General features: G+C 40.9%; 1 protein-coding gene across 2 annotated transcripts in view; it reads left to right on the top strand.

The window, feature by feature from the left end:
* The window catches only part of cspg4 (chondroitin sulfate proteoglycan 4), a 73,414-nt gene extending 52,805 nt beyond the window's left edge, over window positions 1-20,609 (top strand). For both annotated transcript variants that reach the window (XM_034236164.1, XM_034236166.1), the window contains 5 exons: window positions 11,787-11,985; window positions 13,556-13,687; window positions 14,862-15,022; window positions 17,500-17,683; window positions 18,504-20,609. In XM_034236164.1, the coding sequence (XP_034092055.1) occupies window positions 11,787-11,985; window positions 13,556-13,687; window positions 14,862-15,022; window positions 17,500-17,683; window positions 18,504-20,380 (2,553 nt within the window). In that variant the 3' untranslated portion in view covers window positions 20,381-20,609. The remainder of the gene's footprint in view (window positions 1-11,786; window positions 11,986-13,555; window positions 13,688-14,861; window positions 15,023-17,499; window positions 17,684-18,503) is intronic.
* The last annotated feature ends 762 nt before the right edge of the window (window positions 20,610-21,371 follow it).

The raw sequence follows: 21,371 nt of genomic DNA, 5'->3' as shown, positions 1-21,371 counted from the left end.
TCCGTTATCCTCTCGGGATGCTTCCAATCACTAAAGCCGAGATCAAATGCATTGCTGTGGCTGTGAGTGGACAAAAGTTTGCAGGCAAAACAATAAATTGCTCCGATAGATGTAGAATAAATAATCCAATCGCGTTGAACGATTTCTCCATTGTGAAGCTGTCTGGTCACCATATCGTTGGTCAGTGAGCGTGTCCGGCCGCTAGCATCGGTCTCCCTCCGAGATGCTGGATACTTCGTTGCCCGATTATGAAAGTATGAAACCCCTTTCATCAAAGTCTCCTCCCGGACATTTCCAGCAATTAATCCCCATTGTGCAGGGTCCTGAGAGACACAGGGAAATTTCGATGAACTCGAACCTTCACCCTGCTCTGTGACGTCCTCGTCAGGCTCGTCTTCATCTTTTTCCTCCTCTTCTACCCGCTGCGTTAGCATGCTAGGTTCAAGGCTAACATTGCTCGCTAGCTCAACAACATCCTCCGTGACCGCCGCCACTGTTCCTTGTGATTGTTGCTGGCCTATTTCGTCACTTTTTGCTTTTTTGAAAAAGCTGTTTATTGTTGGCACATTTTTTAATGCAGCCGCCACTCTCTCTTCTTTTTCTTTCTTTTCGCAGCCCCGCTGGGCATTTGGCTACCGGCACCATCAATTTTTTCTGCTCACGTGACAAAATGTGACATGAGTGAGGGTGGGGCTGTGATTCGGCTATATACCACCGCCGCGTAGTAATAAAGTTGAGCGCATACATAGTGAGACCTACAGTACAGAGACGGTTTAGAAAATATATTAATTTGACCCTATAGAAAAGCTGTATTATTTATGGCGAAGAGTGAGTGTCATTTAAAACAATGTATGATGAGTGAGGTTGTGCCCGAAAAAATAAAAAAATAAAAATAAATGGTCATCTTGTCACTGAGGGCCCTCTTTGCTCAAGGGCCCCTGGGCACTTGTCCGTGTTGCCCATATGGTTAATCCGGCCTTGGGTGTGAAAGCGCCTATTATGTTAAGGAAGTAAACAAAGGAGTTCAGGGAAGGGGGTGAGAGAGAAATGTTGGGATTGTTGCCTTTTTGCTGGGATTAATGGATTTGATAACTCTCTGATAACTCTTTAATTTATCACTGGAAACTATCATCACAATAATAACGTTTAGTTGGTGAAGAAAGGTGTTTATTCAAAGTCTTTTTACAGATTTGAATGTACAGTCGTTTCTTTTACAGAGTTTGTTTGGTAGACGCTTCCCAACTGATTCAGCTCAACCATGAAAAAAAAGTTTTTAAGGATCAATTATTCTACTGTAAGAGCACTGCAGGCAGGCAGATGGAAAAATCCAGCAGTAATCAGCTCACAGAAGTGGAAACCCACTGTGTCATTCAGCCCTCCCTGCTCTGCCTGCGGCTCCACGTCGCCCTGGCAACCCGTATTTTTGGAAAACCAAGATGGTCGCAGAGACCACGGCTTTCTGGCAGGGTGAGGGCGGCATCCAATCCCTGAGCCTCCTCTCTGCGGCTGTGGAGGGTAACATAATGATATGTGGATGTCTCCACACACAGAGCCAAAGCTATCCCAGCAGCGGCGCTCGGATTGATTTAAAGCAGGAAGTGTGCGTGTGTAGATGATCGGACACGATGAGTAACATGGTTGGGATCAGGCTCTGTGCAGGATCTCCGTTGATCCCAGTTGGCCCAGTCTGCAGGATACAGCTGGTCTCCATTAGAGTTTACACTCCGCTCGGTCTGGCTCTACTTCACTTTGCTGTATCTCAAAATAGTTTTCAATCTGAGTCAGGCTATCTAATTTGTTTTCCCTGTAAAATCATTTTTTACTAAATGTGTCAGGGTTTGAGTGCCCTACGTTCAATTTGTAAACATGAAAAAAGGTAAAAAATAAAATGCAAGAACAAGAAAAGGATATAAACAAAACGTAAAGTTGTTTTAAAAAAAGGCGTGTCGTCAAAATATTGCATTCCCACTCCCGCAAGCATGTACTCATCCATCTATCCATATATCTATCTATCTTTGTATCAGACTTTCTGCCATTGCCTCCTCCTCTCTGACTCACATTTTCCAGAATTACACAAATATCCCCAAGAAAAAGTAATGCCAACCTAGTCCCTCCCTTGTAATGTCTGCACATGACCAGTGAGTGACAGATTGAGTACTGTTTCTGTTGTTTCATCTCTCATCAGAGCAGGATGTAACACTATAGTCAATATGTCTAACAGTGAAATCCCACAGCTGCAGATGGGGAGCCAAAATCAAAATGGAGACTGTTATTTTGCTACAGTTCAGGTATTGACAATCAACATCATCCTGTTGTTGCCTTTCCCCAAAATATACTATTTCCTCCTTGTACTTACAGTACTTCAGCCAAGATGTTGGATGCCCAGGCAGTTTGGGACACTGCTTCAGACATCTGGCGCCCCTTAGAGTCTCAAACATTTTAAGTATGGCTGTATCCTGTTGAGTCATCGGCAAACTAAGTCGTTTGCCTATGGCAGCTCCTTCATTACTGCCTCCAAATGAAATATCAGCCATTGTGTCCAATAAAATTGAATTTGCAGCCCATCCTCTAAGGTGCTTAATGCATTGATTGTTATATAAAGCATCAATTTGCAAGGCCATTTTCCGAGTACCTGCCCTAGATTGCTTTGTGTGTGTAGAGCAGGCTGATGGGGACATCTAGTGGTGGGGAGTGTGTATTGCACTGTAGAGATAATATAACTGACAATACTGTTATAGTGATGTGACCTAATTTAAAATATTAACATATTTTAATTATTAAAGAAGTATGATTCTGTTTTCAGTTTGGGAACTTTTATATGTGTCTTACAGTAAAAGTAATTAATAGAAAGTTTAGCCAATTGACGCTAAATGGTCAACATATTCATGTGTTAAAAAACAAGCACTGTCTCTCAGCAGCTGCTCAGACATATTCACACACACACACATTTTGAGCAAAATCAGCGCACAATTGATTGACTAATTTATAATGGAAAGAAACAAGCTACAAAAATAGTCAAATCCCTTTTACTGTAACTCTGCAGTCGTTTCTATCCCTCGGGAGATCGTACTTCCTGTGTGGGTGTTACATAAGACTGTAATTATAGCCGTTTAATCAATGGATTTGCCTTAAGCATGTGAATTAATCGTTGAGAAATGTATTTTTCTTATTTCAAAGATAGAAAGAAATGTCATGTTCTGCTCTTAACAGATTATTCTAAAAATACGTCTCTATGATGCAGCAAAGTGAATAACTAACTACATTTGAAAATGCTTGGAGGAGACAGACTGTTCCTTTGTAGCGATTGAAGGAAATAATAATGGTTTATATTGACTAAAAATAGAATAGTTAAACTACTATTTCTATCTAACATGTCTTACCCAGTTTTTAGTTGAAGTGTCACATTTACTGTGTGTTCATATTCAAAATGTCTTGGTGCCTATTAGCACTGACCAGGGAAATGTTGGATATTGGGCCTCATATATCTGAAATAGCAGCATTCCCTGAAGATTAAAGAGCAATTTACTGTATCAACCCCCTAAAAATATTACTTTTTCTTACTTCAAATGCTTTAATTGACCAATTCAAGTATGTGTTATCATCTCTAGTTGCAAGTGTAAACTAATTTATTGCAGGAATATGGAGACATTTGTACATCTACTGTTTTTAAAATCCTCCTGTTGGCAATAAATGGCGACATCTCTTGATAAAGTTATACTGAAATCAAATGAGTTCATGTTTGAGGTGTCTTTAAGCTTTTGTTTTGAAGCTGTGGTATGTCAGAGCAAATGTATCTCAATATGAAGACGGTATACTCGGTTGCATCTTGAAAGGAGGTTGATCCCACGCTCCATCTTTAGCTTTGTTAGTAGTGTTGACAGAATGAAGTTAAGGTATTGTAATGTTAGTTTTTGCTTTCAACAAAGCTTTTTAAAACTGAGAAATTGTCCAGGTGGGTAGCGCGATATTAGATTAAAAAATGTGTGCATATCAGCCTCTCATTTCTCTCTTGATAAGGAGATGCAACAAAAGAAAGCGAATCTACAGAGCATCTGTGTTGTTCATGTTGCAATATGGAGTGTCCTGCCTTAGGGCACACTGATCCACTTCTATCCTCCCTAACTGAGTCCAGATCTGGCTTTAGGTTGCGTCTCCACTCCCCCATCAGGGCTGAACTCCCAGACAAGCTATCAGGCTTTCTGCAGCCCTGAGATGTAAAAACTGCCCACAGGAGGCAGAGATTCTCCGAAAGCCTGATATCACAGGTTCTCTGCAGGCTTCAAGAGCAGGATGGATAAAATGCTGTTTGTTGATGTAGGCTGATATGATAACGCTGTCAGTTCTGCCAGAAATACCCTCACAACCTATCAGTGGCTTGAAGTGATGCAGAACCAGCATTTCCAGTATAGGAGATTTTTGTGATTTTCTTCCTCTGAAGGTGACATGCCACCTATGGAGCTCTTCCTGGCAGGTTACCCTCATTCTGTCAAACAGGAATCTGACACATGAAAGGTTATTGTACCCATAGGTGTCACTGCAGGAAGCAGCAGCCACAGGGTGAGCTGCTGGGAGGAATCCATGTTTCACTCATTCCTGCTGAACTCTCAGGTGCTGTACTTTATGGGTGGCAGCTGGGGTTCCCCACTGTCTGTGACTGCAGCAGGCGTCTATCCCCTCTAATCTGATGGTACAAAGATTATCCTGAATTTAGACACCTGTTTACTTCCAAACATCGTCACCCTGGCACTGAGACCGCCCATTCAAATGACTATATTCAATGTGAAACAGGGCTGAACGCACATTCGATTACAGTCATTTAAATGCTGTTTTATGTCATGTAGGACTCTGAAAATGTTTACCTTTCAACCAGATTTATTCTGCTTCACTTAGACATCACAACATATGTTGAACTGATCCTGTTTGAACAGGCTTTTTTATAATAAGATGCTCTTAATATTGTTAAAGAAAGCAAGATAACAGATTGACTACCCCATTAAAGACGAAGAATTAAATTAAACCTTCTAGTGCAAGATTCTCAGTTAGTGTGAATGATGTACACTGGTTATGCCTCTCAAAATACTTTAATTGGTTTGCAAATAACATATTTTGTATGTGTTACAAGTGTTTCTATGTTTTGAAACATTCAATTACCTCTGCAGTCAGTCGTGCTAAGACCTTGAAAATATTGTTCCTTTTACTCAAAATCTAAATTGCCTGTGAAGTCAACCCCAGTTGTGAAAAGATGCAACCTACAAAAAATGTGAACTACAAAAAATAGCACAACATGTGTAATGGTGGGCTATGGATTTCCTCTTTTGACGTTGTGTGTCATGATGATAAATCTTTGATGGATTGTCAAAGTTAATGGGATGTTACAAGCACTTCAAGGCAACTAAATAATACACTTTACAACACATTTGCTATACTGAGACAGTCGAGACGCGTCTACATTCCAGAAATCATAGAGCACTGAGTGATTGTGTTGCTGTCAGAACAACTCCAACAAAACATAAAGAATAACATCTCAGAGAAATTAACTTACATTAAAAGTGTGGGTGAAAAATTGCTTTGTGAGGATGTTACCATGCAGAGCCGCTATGAGCGTAGCTGTAGGCTCTTAGTCTTGATTTGAAAAATGGTTTATATTTCATTGACAAGGCTCTCACTGCTGTATTGTTTTCTACTAGATTGTAGGGGGTGTCAAACTCGAATACACAGTGGGCCAAAATAAAAAATGGTATACTAGTCGAGGGCCGGACTGGTTCAATGTTTATTGCAAAACTTATTGAAATGAACTTATTGCACATATTAAACCTGGGACTAACAAAGCTTAAATTATTGCCTATAAAAACAACATTAAATAATCAGTTGCATTAATTTCTTATGGCTCTATCTGCAGAGTCATTTCTTATGATTACATTTCTCCACAGGCCAACAACAGCTTCAAAAAAACTATTTCCCTCAAAGAAAAAACCAAACATGCCCTGTTGTCTCAAGAAACAAAGTGCAGAAGGAAACATCCATTAAACTCAGTGTGCTGCTCTGTGATATAGTTCAGATACTTGGCATCTCATCTTGGGTGCAAGTTCATCAATGTTTGGGCTCAGGCTCTGAGCTGAGGAAACCCTCAGGATTGAGTGAAGGTGTGCGTGCAATATACCGGCGGACCAGATCTAATAGTAATTCGAAATTATCCTGCGGGCCGAAATTAAATCCACCAAGGGCCTGATTTGGCCCCCGGGCCTTGAGTTTGACACATGTGGTGTAGATCTTTGTTTGAAGAGTAATATCAGACAGTGTGACCTTATATGCTAAATGTAGGCAGCTAATACAGTAAATTAACAAGAAAGCTGAGACTCAAGCACTTAATCGCTCTAGTTAACAGCTGTAGTTAATGTACCATTTGTCTTTCTGGCTCACTTGTATTATTTGGTGGTGCATTTTCAAACTCCCCAGGAAAATAGCAGGTTTATAACAGCTCAGCTTTTGATGTGTTTTAACAGCTTAACTCTTACAGTGGCATCAATCTGTAGAAATATGTATATTCTCACATATTATATTATATTGATTTTGAAGCCTGACTTGCAGTTTCAGACCTGGGAAATCTCTTGATCTCATGCTTTACTTTTGTTATTTCTCTCTTTCTTCACTCTTTACATGCAACCCAAAAGATGACAAAAGTTCATGCCCACTCTCTAAAGTCATTACAAGTCTTTAAAGTTATCTTGGGGACTGGGATAGAAGTGGATAAGGCAGGTTGAGAGAAACTGGAGTCAACAAGAAAAAGTCACCTATACGACACAATTCAATATGAAACAATAATACTTCATTGTCAGAGAAAGGCGGACAATTTTCTTGAATCCCTGCAGCTCCATTTGCAGCATCAACAAGGACACATACTTAAGACAAGAAATACAGAAACAGATATTTAACACAACATTTCAATCACTGAAGACAACGTGTTCAAGACTCTTTAGAGTATATTTGACCTGGGATTGACTCGGGCACAAAATAGTTTATTAGTCTTGACGTAATAAACCGTGGGACGCTGTATCTCCGTTTTGATGGCAACCATTCATATGTTACTAGAACTCTTTAGGTAATACACATTAAGGATTTACACATGCCACATAGCCTCAGTTAACATCTACATATAAACCGACTCTCAGTGATTGACACCTGAAGCTTTAATATATCCAACCGAGTCTTCTCCTCTCATCGCTTCTTGGTCTTCATCCCGAGTCTTGAGAAAGAGAGCGTGAATGTCTTCAGAGATCGATATGTGCCTCTAACTGCAGGGCCCCATCAGCCCACTTTCTCCACTGATTCCAGCTATTTAAGAATGTCTTTCTGGGGATCTGGCCCATTTCTTTCAATTAATGCTCCTTTCAGCCAGCCAACCATTAGAAGTCCATTATAGCCCGCTCCTCCCAGGGAGAGTCATTCAGCCGCGCTCCATCTTCTGATAACAGGAGCGTCTGGACTGCCATGGAGAAATAATTAACCTTTTAAATTGTTTCTTCGGAGGTTGCTGTTAGATGCAAGGCTTTTGTATTTAGTTTCTTTTTATTTCTTTAATTATTTTGTTTACTGTTTCTTTGGAAATTAAGTTGATACTCTTTCAATCAGGAGAGACTGTTTTGTGATGTAACGATATATATGTATTGCCGGGAATACACAGATGCATGTAATGGTATTTGGTGATTAGACCCCGTTGTGCTGCGTTGAGTCACCTGAAATGACAACTGTGAGGAAGGGGAGAGAGCAGATTTAAAGGTTTAGCAATGCACTATGATAGGCTTGTGGGAATAGAGGTGAAGTGATTTAGCTGGGGAGTGACGCCCCGATTGCTGATTGAGAGGAGAGAGTAGTAAGCTGGGTGTAGCTCTCTTCACGACACAGAGTAGACACAGATCGGTTCTTTAAAACTGGCGTTTATTTATTGGAGTTTTCATCCTGTAGCCTCCCCTCTTCCGTTACGCCGTGAGAACTACAACACCAAATGACACGTATACATAGCCAAACATAGCATATTGTGCTATACGTATGAATGAAAATAAGAAAATTAAAACATAAAACAAATACCTCGTTGGCCGCTTGTCGTGAAAGGAGATTCATCTTACAGTTCCTTTTCTGTATAACTTTGTCACATTAAACTTTGTCACAGACTTCAGCAGAGCTTCAAACAAAGGGTCCTTCTTAGGTCGATTATTTTCATTTCCTCGCTCCTCGGTCCTCGGTATCACCGGAAGTTGATTTGTCTGCGCCATCTTGAGTAGCGTCCCATGGCGCTTATTTCTGCCGGAGGACCGAGGAGCGAGGAGCGATCATGGAGGAGCGATAACATAATTAACATGTTATCATGCCATATTTAACGATTATAAAATAACATGAAATAAAGTATTTATTTATCTAATTGAACTATGACGTTAAATTGGGTTATTCCTTTTTAATTAAGGCAACTTTGTTACATCATTTACACTGGGAATATGTGAATGAGGCCCAATCCCAAACCGCCCCCTACACCCTACCCCTCCGTTTGCTCGTTCACGCGGAGGGTCCGCCATATTAAGTGCTGTTCCAAACCAACGAGTGTGGAGGGGAGTGGGCTATCAAGCCCTCAAACAGCGAGTCTGCAGCGGTGCTGACTTGAGACCGGTCTCGACCTGACCGGAGTCAACGCTGTGTGTGTCCGTCAGGAAACACGCTGTTAACAAGTAGTTCCAGCAAACATCCACTGATAAACTGCGATGTTAACAACCTCATGATAGCCTCATATGTTTTAACTTAGGATCATACCTGTGTTTAGTCTAGAAAAAGGTAAATGTGTGCATTTTATTATAAAGTTGTGTATATTTACAGACTGTTGCAAAAACTAAGAAGCTTATAAACATCAGGTTTAAAACTAAAAGAGTTTTACAAAAAAGTAACACAATGAAAGATGTTTGGAGTTTTATTTGAGTTATTAATTTACATTGTTTGTCTAAGAAATGCTGATTTGAAACCGTTGTTACATACAGTTACGGCATTTCCTGTTTCTGCCGGAGAGAGGGGAGTTTGTCCCAAAGCTTGCTGCTGTATTTATACCCTTAACCCTTAATGGAGGGAACTTCATTCAGCTGCGAGTGTGGCTACAGACGGAGTTCACTCCGTCACGGAGGGGTAGGCAGCAGTAGCGTGGCGTGGGGAAAAATGTAGGGGAAGCCCATTTTTTGGGTCGGGGGGTGGTCAATAACGTAACCAGATGAGTGATTACAGCGCCCGGTATCATTTTACACACATTGGTATCACACAGATGCAGGACTTGCACACGCCTGTTATCTAACCGACAGGTCCGCACGCACTCTCCAGCTGAAACTCTCTCCTTATTAATTTAAGCATTTTACTTATTAATGTATGCAGACAATCACACAATCTATGTGATTTTTGGATTTACCGTGCCTCTCAATTGCCCGTGACAGGTTGGCAAGGTCGATGAATCCTGAAGTTGCCCAAGGATTGTTCAGGGAGCACGAATCCTTGTCAAAAAGAAGACATGGCCAGCAAATTAGACGCTGAAGTTTAGCGCTTCCAGTTAGCCACTCCGTGCGGACATAATTGTCCTCATTGAACGTCCGATTCTCTCCCTTTTTCCTCTGCGTACACACAGCTCGAGTGCGGGCATTGGCCTGTCATCTGATTTAATTTGTAGTTGCTGCTGTAGCGGAAGTTTAGTAAAGTTATGTTTGATTAAGTACGCCAAATCTCCACCCTCCATAATACTTCATTTGCTTGAAAATTTCTAACGGCGGTGATGACAGTTACAGTATTAAAACTGATGTTGATGTGATTTGATTGGATGGCAGTGTCCAATCAAATCGCCAGCCGCCAGCCGCCTCTGAAGGGAAGCAAGAGGCGGCTAGCTTCCCTTGGCATGGCCCTGACCAATCACAGGTTGGCAGGGGCATCACGTGGGCCTCATCTGATTGGTCAATCCCTCCATTTTTTTTCACCAAGGGAAGCTAGATTCGGCTGGCCTCCTCTCGCAACAGTGAGTGCAATCTACTGTTTCACCATAACATCTAGAGGGGCGCTGTTTGTTTCACTCTTTGTAAAATACTCAATGAGAATGGGGGAGAGACGGGCCGGCAGCAACACACAGCAAAGGAGAATTATCGAAACAAAACAAAGTGTTTGTATTTATTTATTTAAATTATAACTACAATCCGAAAAAACAGGGGAAGCCTGGCTTCCCTTGGCCTCCGGGAGAAAACGCCACTGGTAGGCAGGGCCGGTCCTTGGCATAGGCAGTATAGGCGAATGCTAAGGGCGCATCAATGGGGGGCGCCGAAAAAAAAAAAAATGTAATTTCATAACAACACAATTTCCCGATTTTGGATCAACAAAGTACATCTTATTATCTTATACTAACAGAACTACGCTTGCGTACAGCGCCCATAAACTATGGCGCACCCCCCCCCCCCCCCCACAAATCAAGATGAACTGCCCCAGCCCCAGTAAAAAGGTTTATGTGAAATAGTTGTTTTTTTTTAAATAATGGTTTTAGTGTGCAATTATAGGTTTGAATTTTGTATTTGTGTTCATTTAAAATAAATCAAACTCCCAAAAAACGTATACAGCTTTTATCAACATTGGAATTTACTGTGTAAGCGGCCGCGGGGGGGGGAGAGCTTTAGAGAGCTCTCCTGAAATACTGAGAGGCTCTGATAACCTCAGCTCAGTGAGGTAAAGGCACGCCTTTATATGATCATTATAGTTATAAAAAAATAAGAGAATAGATTTTCATCTATTCTCTTATAGTATAAAATACTATATAACAGTAAAAAAAAGTTGTTATTAAAAAGAATACAGTTTAAAAGGGGAGTGATTTGTAAAATATCCATAAATAAAAAGAAAATCTGTTTACAGTTCTGTTTCATATGGGTGTTGAGAGATGTATCCATAGATCTCTTAATTTTGCTCTCAAAGTGCACCAGATTGATGCTTTTAACTTCAATATAAAAAATAAAAAATCTTCCCGGGGGAGCATGCCCCTAGAGGAGGTTAGGTCCACCCCCCACTTAAATCATGTTCAAATGGATAGGATACTAAATACATTTGCACACATCTTGTGTCCATATCTTTCTGTTTTGGTGGTCATGCCACAACCGTGCATGCATGCGCCAGTCATAGTGAGTGTCTGCATTTTGGGGGGGGGCACCAGCTAAAATCTTGCCTAGGGCAGCAAATTGGTCAGGGCCGGCCCTGGGGGTAGGGTCGAGCGGGTGATTTGGGATTGGGCCAGAATGACTAAAGACGGTCTTCCTGGTTGAACTTGCGCTAAGCTCCATTTAGACTTACTACTATGTACATGAGTGGCTGTGGCTCAAGGGGCCCTGCATTCAACATGTTGATTTGTCCTTTGGCAAGATACTTAACCCCAGCAGTAGATTACCTCAGCAGGTGTCACATTGTATTGCAGCATCTATCTCTGTAGGAATGTGTGTTAATGTGTGAATGCAGATGTTCCTTTTTTTTTAGGTAAAAGCACTTTAAAGGGTCGCCTAGACTAGAAAAGCGCTATTTAATTGCAGTCCATTTTCCATTTGTCTTGCATACACTAAGCAATCTCTTATCTAACTAAGATTTGCATTGTCATATCTACACTGTAGCTATGCACAAATGACAATAAAAGCCTTGAATCTTGAATCTTGACCCTTGAATCACCTTCTTCCAAACATAACTCAGACTGGGTAATCTGTGGTGTCTTTTCATCTGTGTTTCTCTTTCTCTCTGATATCTCACAGGTTCTTGCTGGAGAGGAGGCTGATATCACCTCCAGCATGCTGAACACCGAGGACGCAGACACCGCCGCAGAGAAACTGGTGTACAACGTCGAGTTGCCGACCAATGGGATGGTGGCGTTGAAAGAGGCGCCCGAGGAGGAGCTCCTGAATTTCACACAGTCTCACATAAACAAAGGGGAGGTCATCTTCATTCATGAGGGTGAGGACACTGCGATGTATAATAATATTAGACCACTGTCAGTCTCTATCTCAGAGAGCTTGTATTACAGCAGCATTGTATAATGTGTCATCTTCTTAGAAAGCGTCTAATAAGAAATCTGAATTCCTCCAAAAGTTAACAGTAATAATAATAATAATAATAATAATACATTACATTTATAAAGCACTTTTCCTGGTGCTCAAAGCGCTTACAAGCAAGTAAAACTAAATAACAACAAAAGTAGAAAGTGCTAAGCTAGGAGGAATAAGGGCAAGGGGTTAGTTGATTAGGAGTTGAAGGCAAGAGTGAAAAGGTGAGTTTTGAGGGATTGTTTGAATGATGTGAGAGTGTTGGCGGATCTGACGTGGCTGGGGAGGGAGTTCCAGAGTGTGGGGGAGGCTGCTGCGAAGGCCCTGTCACCCCAGGTCCGGAGCTTTGTCCTGATGGGCTGCAGTAGGTTAGCTTCAGCAGACCTGAGGCGACGGGTGGGGGTGTGTCGTTGGATGAGGTCACAGAGGTAGTGGGGGACAAGGTTGTTGAGGGCTTTGAAAGTGAAAAGTAATATTTTAAAGTCAATGCGGTGTTTGATGGGGAGCCAGTGGAGGTCATGGAGGATAGGGGTGATGTGGTCGGAGCGTCGGGTGGAGGTGAGCAAGCGGGAAGCTGAGTTTTGGACATATTGAAGTTTTTTTAGGTGCAGGTGATCCAAAAAGTGCTGTTGTAATCCAGTCGGGATGTTATAAAGAAATGGATCAGATTTTCAGCAGCGGTCGATGAGAGGGAGGGTCTAATGCGGGCGATGTTCTTTAAATGGAAGAATGCGTTTTTTGTGACCTGGTTGATGTGAGGGAGGAAAGTGAGGGTGGGGTTATGACCCATGACACTTGTAAACCCCTACTATACTGTATATGGTGGTATTTTACTCCAGTAAGAGAACGAATACCCACAGTTAAAATAATTTACTACTTATATAGGTCTGCATTTAAAACGTTACATTAGTAGAAAGGATCTTTGTATAATCAGCTAGGTAAACGTAGTTGAAATATGAAAAGCAAAAGTGTTCATTTCGCAGTAAATCTTTAAATGTGATTGTGACAATCTATTTTCCAGCTGATCCAAGAGGCTTTTCAAATAGTTTCAACTAAGTATGAGGATTTCCTCCTTAATCCTATAGTTTATCGCAAACATTACAATTCAACACATAACTACAACCAAAGCTGTATGACAAAAGCAGTGGAGTAAAGAGTTTAAAATTGCCTCTGAGGTGTAGAAAAGTGGAAGTATAAAAAAGCATAACATAGACAAACTCAAGTGAAGTGCAAGTTCCTCGAATTTCTAAGGAAGTACAGTAATTAAGTTATTGTGCTTAGTTACATTTCAAGCACGGTCAAGATATCACCGTCATTTGTGTCCCTTTGTTGTGCCAAATAAGTGTGATTTTCATTAAGACAATACCCAGTTTTAAAATACCTTCTGCTTGGAAAACAATAAGTGGTATATATATAAATAAGTATAATAATAATATGATATATAAGACCAGTCAGTCACTTCCTCTCCTCCGTCCCTGCAGGTGAGGAGTCTGGAGGCTTCAGTTTCACGGTGACAGACGGAGAACACACGTCTCCTCTCTACCAATTTGTCGTCACAGCCAGACCTCTCACCATCACCATGGTAACGCAGGAGGAGCTCATGGTATTTCCAGGTAAGACGCCAAAATCCTGCAGACTTTAAGTTGTGAAGACGGCAGTGATGATAGGATTACCGCTCCTCGTTCAACCTAGTGTTTGTGGCCACATAATAATAGGTCTTTTTTTAACACTAAGAAAAATATACCATCTTCTTTTCTCACTTCTTCAGTTACATACATGAACAAATGATTCAATTAAACATATTTAGGACATTAAAGACGATCATCAAATCTATGAAACAACACAGAAAATACAACGTTTGTCCAAACATATTGATAAAAGATGACTTTTTGTAGGTTGATTTAGTCTCTCTTTGTCAAGTTGTTTGTATTACTATCTTATGTTACATGTAAATTAAGTTATATAGATCTTTATTTACCACTTGTATCATACAAGTTTTAAGAAAAATGATTGTAAAGAACACTTTTTTATTATTTTCAGTATTTCTATTTTGCAACAATGACCAAGGAAGCTTGTTGCTGAAAAAAACGTTTAAATTATTTAATTCCTTATTTAATTTAATATATATTAAGTGCATGTGCTTCATTTTTTTTGCATAATACGAAAGGAACATACTCTCACTTTAAACGTAATCCTTCTTTTGCAGTTTAAATAGTCCCAGTACACCACAGAGAAGTTATTACGTTTCAAGTGTAAATACTCTGGAAATAAAATGTAAATTGATTTTTGGTTGTCAAAAAACACCACGACTTCTCCGGATGGAACCTTTGAGAAATTACTAGTACAGTGTCATCCTCAGCTCTATTCATAATAAACGTAACTATAATGCATGACATATGAGAGGAGTTGTCACATTTTTGAAAGCTTGGATACATTTGGGTGTAAACTCAAGATCAGGAAACTCTTCTTCACAGTAATGTGCATGAATTAATTCCACAAGCTACACTGCATGAGGCCATTTACCACAACACTTAGTGTGTCTGTGTGTGTGTGTGTGTGTGTGTGTGTGTGTGTGTGTGTGTGTGTGTGTGTGTGTGTGTGTGTGTGTGTGTGTGTGTGTGTGTGTGTGTGTGTGTGTGTGTGTGTGTGTGTGTGTGTGTGTGTGTGTGTGTGTGTGTGTGTGTGTGTGTGTGTGTGTGTGTGTGTGTGTGTGTGTGTGTGTGTGTGTGTGTGTGGTGTGTGTGTGTGTGTGTGTGTGTGTGTGTGTGTGTGTGTGTGTTATTACAGGAACAAGGCAGTCTATCACCAGTGCCAATCTGGGGGCCGTAACCAATGAGGATGGAAATGAGATAAGCTACTCTCTGATCCGCCCCCCTCGTTTGGGAAGACTAATCCTGGCCAACGACAGAAACCAATACGAGGAAATTACCCGCTTCTCACAAACACAGGTACAGTAATTACTGTCAGTGTGTGTGTGTGTGTGTGTGTGTGTGTGTGTGTGTGTGTGTGTGTGTGTGTGTGTGTGTGTGTGTGTGTGTGTGTGTGTGTGTGTGTGTGTGTGTGTGTGTGTGTGTGTGTGTGTGTGTGTGTGTGTGTGTGTGTGTGTGTGTGTGTGTGTGCGTGTGCGTGTGCGTGTGCGTGTGCGTGTGCGTGTGCGTGTGGTATATGTGTGTGTTGCTGGGATGTGTTTCTTTTCGGAGACATTAACTCATTTCCTTTCCTCCCTTGTTAAAATGAATGTTCCACATTAACCTTTGAAGATAATAATACATCATTAGTAGCAGTGAAAAGTAAACATTAAATTAAGGGAATAACAATAATGAAAAAGATGGATTAAATGTTTTACAGGGAAAGCATCTTTTGATGGATTTTTGGTTTAAATTATCCGTTGCATTTAGGGTGCACTGTAAGTTCAACTGTTATTGTTCATTTTCTTCTTTTCAAAAAGCTTTAATCCTCCCCACTTTCAGGTATACATTCCTATTAATAGCAGGTTTGTGTTACTAAGTAGTCATAGCTGTTAAAGGCTCTTGAGTCGTCTGCGTCAGAGAATATCAGACAGACATACAAGAAGACTTAATGCCACTTTAATGCATAAAAACGCAACTAATCCTCCTTTCAACACCGACTGGTGCTGCTGATCTCACCGCTCTCCCAGAGGTGGAAATTAAGTCATTTAAATGCTTGTGGTAGCAGCTCTTGACTTCCCTGCCTGTAAGCATTGACTTGTTTTTATATTGGAAAAGTCAATGCAATAAACTCGATAGCTCACACTATTTAGATTTAAAGAGCCATAACTTTGTGTTTGTTGACAGAACTGTTAATGACTGTAAAGAATGTTTCACCTTTATTAATCTTACTTTAATCACCAAACAAGTAAAGTGTGTTCCTTTCAGAGAAACAAATTAAACCGACCTATTAGCTCATGGAAATGTGACTAAATAGTAAAAGTTGTCCTTTACATAAATTACAGCCGTACCAAACATCAACAGACGATGATATATAATTGCATTCCATTTTGTTCATGTTCCTCTTCTTCACCAGCAGGGGGCCTCATTGAATATGACTTCAAGGTTCAAGGTTCAAGGCTTTCATTGTCATTGTGCATAGTTACAGTGTAGTTATGTCGATGAAAATCTTAGGTCCCAGGCTCCTCCAACAGTGCAACACAATAAACAGATAAAATAGTGCAAGTAAATACAATACAATTGAATAGTAGTGCCATAAGAGTCTATACAAGTGATACATAAGCATGTATATTTATTTATTTATTTATTGATCTATACATTTATTTTTTTAATGTATATATATATTTATATATTTTTTATTTATTTTTTTAATCTGCATTTTTAAGGGAATTAACAGCATTTTCAGTTTTTACTGTACTGTGTTGTAACCTCACAAAGAAGAGAACATTAACACTTATTGGCAGTAAAATAAAAAGCTTTAGGCTTTATTGGCCTACGTGTTTTCTGGGTGTGGTTCCTGATTTCAAAGAGCCCCTTTCTTCATTGAGTGTGATTTATAATACTCAGATTATATAATAAAATCTCAATCTTTTACTGTTTTTACATAACTGTGGGATTTTTTTTGCAATTAATAGATTATTGAGTACATTGAACACTACACTTGCAGTAGGCTCATGGCAGAGTTCGTCTGCGATGTGTGTTCTCACTCTTGTCTCCATCTGATTTCCATCCCGGACATCTTGACCGTGCTTGAATGAGCATGAGAAAGAATTCTTCCCTGCTCTGTTTAGAGAGTGACGGAAAATCTGACACTACGTCGAGTTGAAAACCTGATTTGATGATTGGTGTAATTCAGCAGTGTGTGTTTGTGTGAATGAATGAATACACTCTTCAGCTTGCTTTGTGTCTCTGTGTGTAAGAGGAGAGTTGAGTTCAGGACACAGTGACCTCAGAGAGAAAACACAGGCCGTCACATCCCAGTACAGATGAGCCAAACCATTTGAGCTCCGATTGAACTGGTTCTTACAAACGTGGGAAAACAGCAATAAAATACTTTAGCAAACTAAAATGTCTTTCTCTTCCAAATTACTGAAATAAAACAAAAGTCATTAACAAGTGACTGAAAACCGGAGATCAAAATGCAAATGTTTATTGACAAAATATGGACTTAAAAATGATTTCTTATATAAAATGCTTGACCAAAATAAAGTCCAATTTTCTTTTTTTATTACTGACCCTAAATAGTTATTATATTTCTCCAAAAGACACATGAGCAAGGATATGAAAAAGTGAACTACCTTTCAACTACCTTTGAAAATGTTTCTTTACATGATCATCTTATTCAATAGCGGCCCGTCCTAATGGGCAAAAAATAACATAATGCAATTATCAAAAGTGTTCGACAGCTCTGATTCTGATTCTGATTATCTTCTGATTTTGTGTCCCCTGACACACAGCTGGAGTCAGGCGCGGTGTACTATGAGCACCAGATACCTGAGGATCCTTTTTGGGTTGTGAGGGACTCCATAGAACTGACTCTGTCCTCCCAACCAGCCCCAGACGTCCGTCACATTTTGCCCATCACCATCTCTTACTATGCTGCTCACAGCAACATCTCCTCACAGCTGTGGAGGAACAAAGGTACGATAAAATGTGTAATAACAAAATCTTAACAATCACATATTTGCAGTTGTTCAAGTATTCCCCCAGATATTGAGATGCAGAGAAGATAAGTTAAGCCTGTGAAGCCCCATAATAGGTCTGCACCTAAGATAATAGTTACAATCTGAAGGTTTAGTCTTTAGTCAATTTAATAGATGCATATTCAATAATTCAAACGTTATTCATACAGGGTAGAGCGGCTTAGCGTGCATGATCTATTACAGCAAAAACCTGTTAACAGTCAAAGAAAACAAAGAGTCTTATTAGAACAGAAATCAGACAATATTGTTTTAGCTTGCCATATTCCTGAAACAGAAATAAGACACTAATACTGAATACCGTGAAATACATATATATTTTGAGTAACAGTCCCTCTGCTTATTTCATGTTTTTGTATTATGTAAACAATACAACATAGTTTGGGCAGAGTAACACTTTAGAAACTGAAATGTGTTGTGTTTAAACAGTAAAACCTTTTTCTTTTTCATTTTGGAGAATACCTACATTTGCATAGGATTTAAGTGATACCCTAGTTTAAAGGACCTTAGTTTAAGTGGGAATCACTGAATAGCTCAAGTGTTATCATGTTATCAACTCTATTTACAATGTCACATTTTTGCAAAAATGTCCAAAACAACAAGCCGGTCCCTCCACCTGTCTTTCCTAATGTGCCAACATCCAAAATTAACTGTGCTGCATGGTTTAATATTGTTTTCCCAAACTGCACAACAACATACTTAATTTTAAAATAGTGTATGATAGTAACATTTCTCTTTGTTTTTAATTGTGTTCCCCTTAGGTTTGGATATTGTGCAAGGCCAGAGGAAAGCCATTGACGATTCAATTCTTGACGCCTCAAATCTTCTGGCTATCCTACCTGAAGATAAGCGGGGCAATGTGGATGTGATTTTCGATATGAAGCATTTCCCTGACCACGGTCGTATCACCCTTGGTGGTCAGGACCTGTCCAGTGTTGCCCAGTTCTTTAAGCAGCAAGACCTAGCTCAAGGAAAACTGGAGTATCTCCATGATGGCTCTGGTGCTTCCTCTGACAGCTTCTCCTTCAGTGCCAGTCTAAAGTTTAAGGGTGAGTCTGTGGGCTCACCTTCGGATATGCTGGTCCAAGAGGAGGTATTTCACATCGCAATCAAACGGCGGGGCTCTGACTCGCCAACACTAGTCACAATAGACATGCTCTTGGAGGTTTTCCAAGGCTCCGTAACCGTTTTGTCCCAGAAGCAGTTTAACACTCAAGACGAGGACAGTTCGCCAGATGAGGTATACTACAAAGTGACAAAAGCCCCCAGCAACGGTCGAGTGGTTGACCGACTCACAATGGACCCCATCTCTGAGTTCACACAGGAGATGGTCAATCATATGCAGGTGGGCTTCGACAGCGATGGCAGCCTTTCCGATGGCTCTATGGAATTCATCGTTTCGGATGGAGAACACCAAACAGAGCCACACACGATCCACATTAGCGTCCTAGCTCGGACCTTGCTTCTTGACAAAGCCCCTGAGATCAAGGTGAAGCAAGGCGATGATGAGACCCTGGTGACTGAGGAGATGTTGAAGGTAACTACCGGGGGCCCTGTTGAGGAGGACATCCTTTACAAGATCACAAGTGTACCTAAGTATGCAGCTGTTATGGTAGACCGGCAGCCTACATCCGCCTTCACCCAGAAACAGATCAAGGAAGGCAGAGTCAGTGTCCGCTTTGTAAAGTCCACTTCACCTCGGGACAGTGTTGCATTTGTAGCCCGTAGCAGGGGTGCCAATGTCACCTCTGTCCTCAACATCACGGTGCAGCCTCTGGCCAACATCGCTCAGGATCCTCTCTTACCTCAAGGCGCACTTGTTAAACTCGACAGGAAGCTTCTGGATGCAACTCCTTTGGCAAACAAGACGAGAACCAACCCTACATTCACTGTCATCCAGCAGCCTCAGGGGGCTCGCTTTGTGTGGTCTAGAGGTCCTGGTGCAGGTCAGCCAGTGGACACATTCAGCCAAAAAGAGCTAGATGAGGGCCGCGTAGCTATGGAAATCCTAGAGAAGAGCCCTTCTGGATCACGAGGTAGTGTCATTCAGGATGAGGCCCGCTTCCTGCTCAAAGCCCATGGGGTTCCTCCGGCAGAATGTGTGTTTTCCTTCCAGACGGGCCCCTACAATGCCTCGGGGGTCTACCCTGCCACTCTGTTGAGGCTTCCCTTAGATGACCCATCAAAGGAAAGTAATGACATCCCTGGGGTAGCCGGGTCCCCTCGATCCACTCAAGCTAGCCCCCGCTGGAATGGTGACATGGACTGGCCCAATGGACAAGCCCCCACCACAGCATCTGCAGGCGCTGGCACCGACAGGAATCCACATGTTTCCCGGCGCAGCAGCTTCTGGTCTATTCTCATCCCAATCCTGGTCATCCTTCTCCTGTTGCTGCTGGCAGGCGTCTTGGCCTACTACTTGATTCGTAAAAACAAGACAGGCAAACACAACGTCCAGACGGCAGCATCAAAGCCCAAAAACGGAGAGGTGGCTACCGGCACAGAAACCTTTCGCAAAACTGACCCGGCCAATAACATCCCAATGTCAAACATGGACTCCAAAGACGCAGACCCGGAGTTGTTGCAGGACTGTCGGACAACGAACCCGGCCTTAAAAAAGAACCAATACTGGGTCTGAGACACTTTGAGATAGGACACAGAGGAAAGTGGATCCTTGAGTGTTTGGAAGTCTCCTTAAATCATTCCTCTCAGTATTAAAGACCTCTTGCCACACCAGTTTAGATGAAGATTATTTTTTGACACCATTAGTTATTTACTTATCTCAACATAACTGTGGACAAATTCTCAGGCAATGAAACACTGAATACGTATTGGCAAATAAAGAGGCAGTTTCTTATCCAAGGAGACTCAGGCCATGTCTATTTATTTTAGTTGCATCATTCCTCTTCGTCAAAGGGCACACATTAAGACATAAACACGCTGTGTGTTTGCAAAAAGGTATCCTGGGTGTGCTCCATCATTGTAATCCATATGATATCATAGGCCAATATTATTCATTTGAGTTGATAGGTGATTGAAAGTCTTTGTGATGATTTGATTTTTGATTTTACCCGGAAAGTTGATAAGCCTTGTACATAGCTGAAGAGGTAAACATATGCTGTATTATCGAGAAAATGAAAAACTGCCTCTTTGTGTTTTCTCTTTTCAATGTTTTTAAGGTACCATTTTACTGTGTTTCTCAGGGCTAAATTCAACTTAAAGAAATCGTTTTTTCAAAGCAATATCAAAGAATGATACCAATCTCATATTTGCTTATTGAAATATGAAGTAGCATCCAGAAGTTAGCCTAGCTAAGTCAAATGACCAAAGTGTTTCCATCCGAAAGTATAATTATTCATCACCAGCGCCTCTAAAGCTCACTACCCAACATAACACATGCTATATCTCTTTTGTATAATCTGTGTAAAAAAAAAAGAGAAACAAAAGAAAGAAGTTGTGCTTTTATGCGGGATAATGCCCCAGACTGTTGGCTAACACAGTGACTTGCTGAATGTGGCTAGTTGGGAGAAGCTAGCTGTTGCATGTCTTAAGGGTTTGCTATGCTATGCTATGCTATGCTAATGGTTTCCCATCCTGTTGCTTCGTTTTGAACGGACAGATATGAGATT

Source organism: Gymnodraco acuticeps, unplaced genomic scaffold, assembly GCF_902827175.1.
Source record: "Gymnodraco acuticeps unplaced genomic scaffold, fGymAcu1.1, whole genome shotgun sequence".
In the NCBI taxonomy this organism is placed as follows: domain Eukaryota; kingdom Metazoa; phylum Chordata; class Actinopteri; order Perciformes; family Bathydraconidae; genus Gymnodraco; species Gymnodraco acuticeps.
This window is presented reverse-complemented; position numbering and strand designations above follow the sequence as displayed.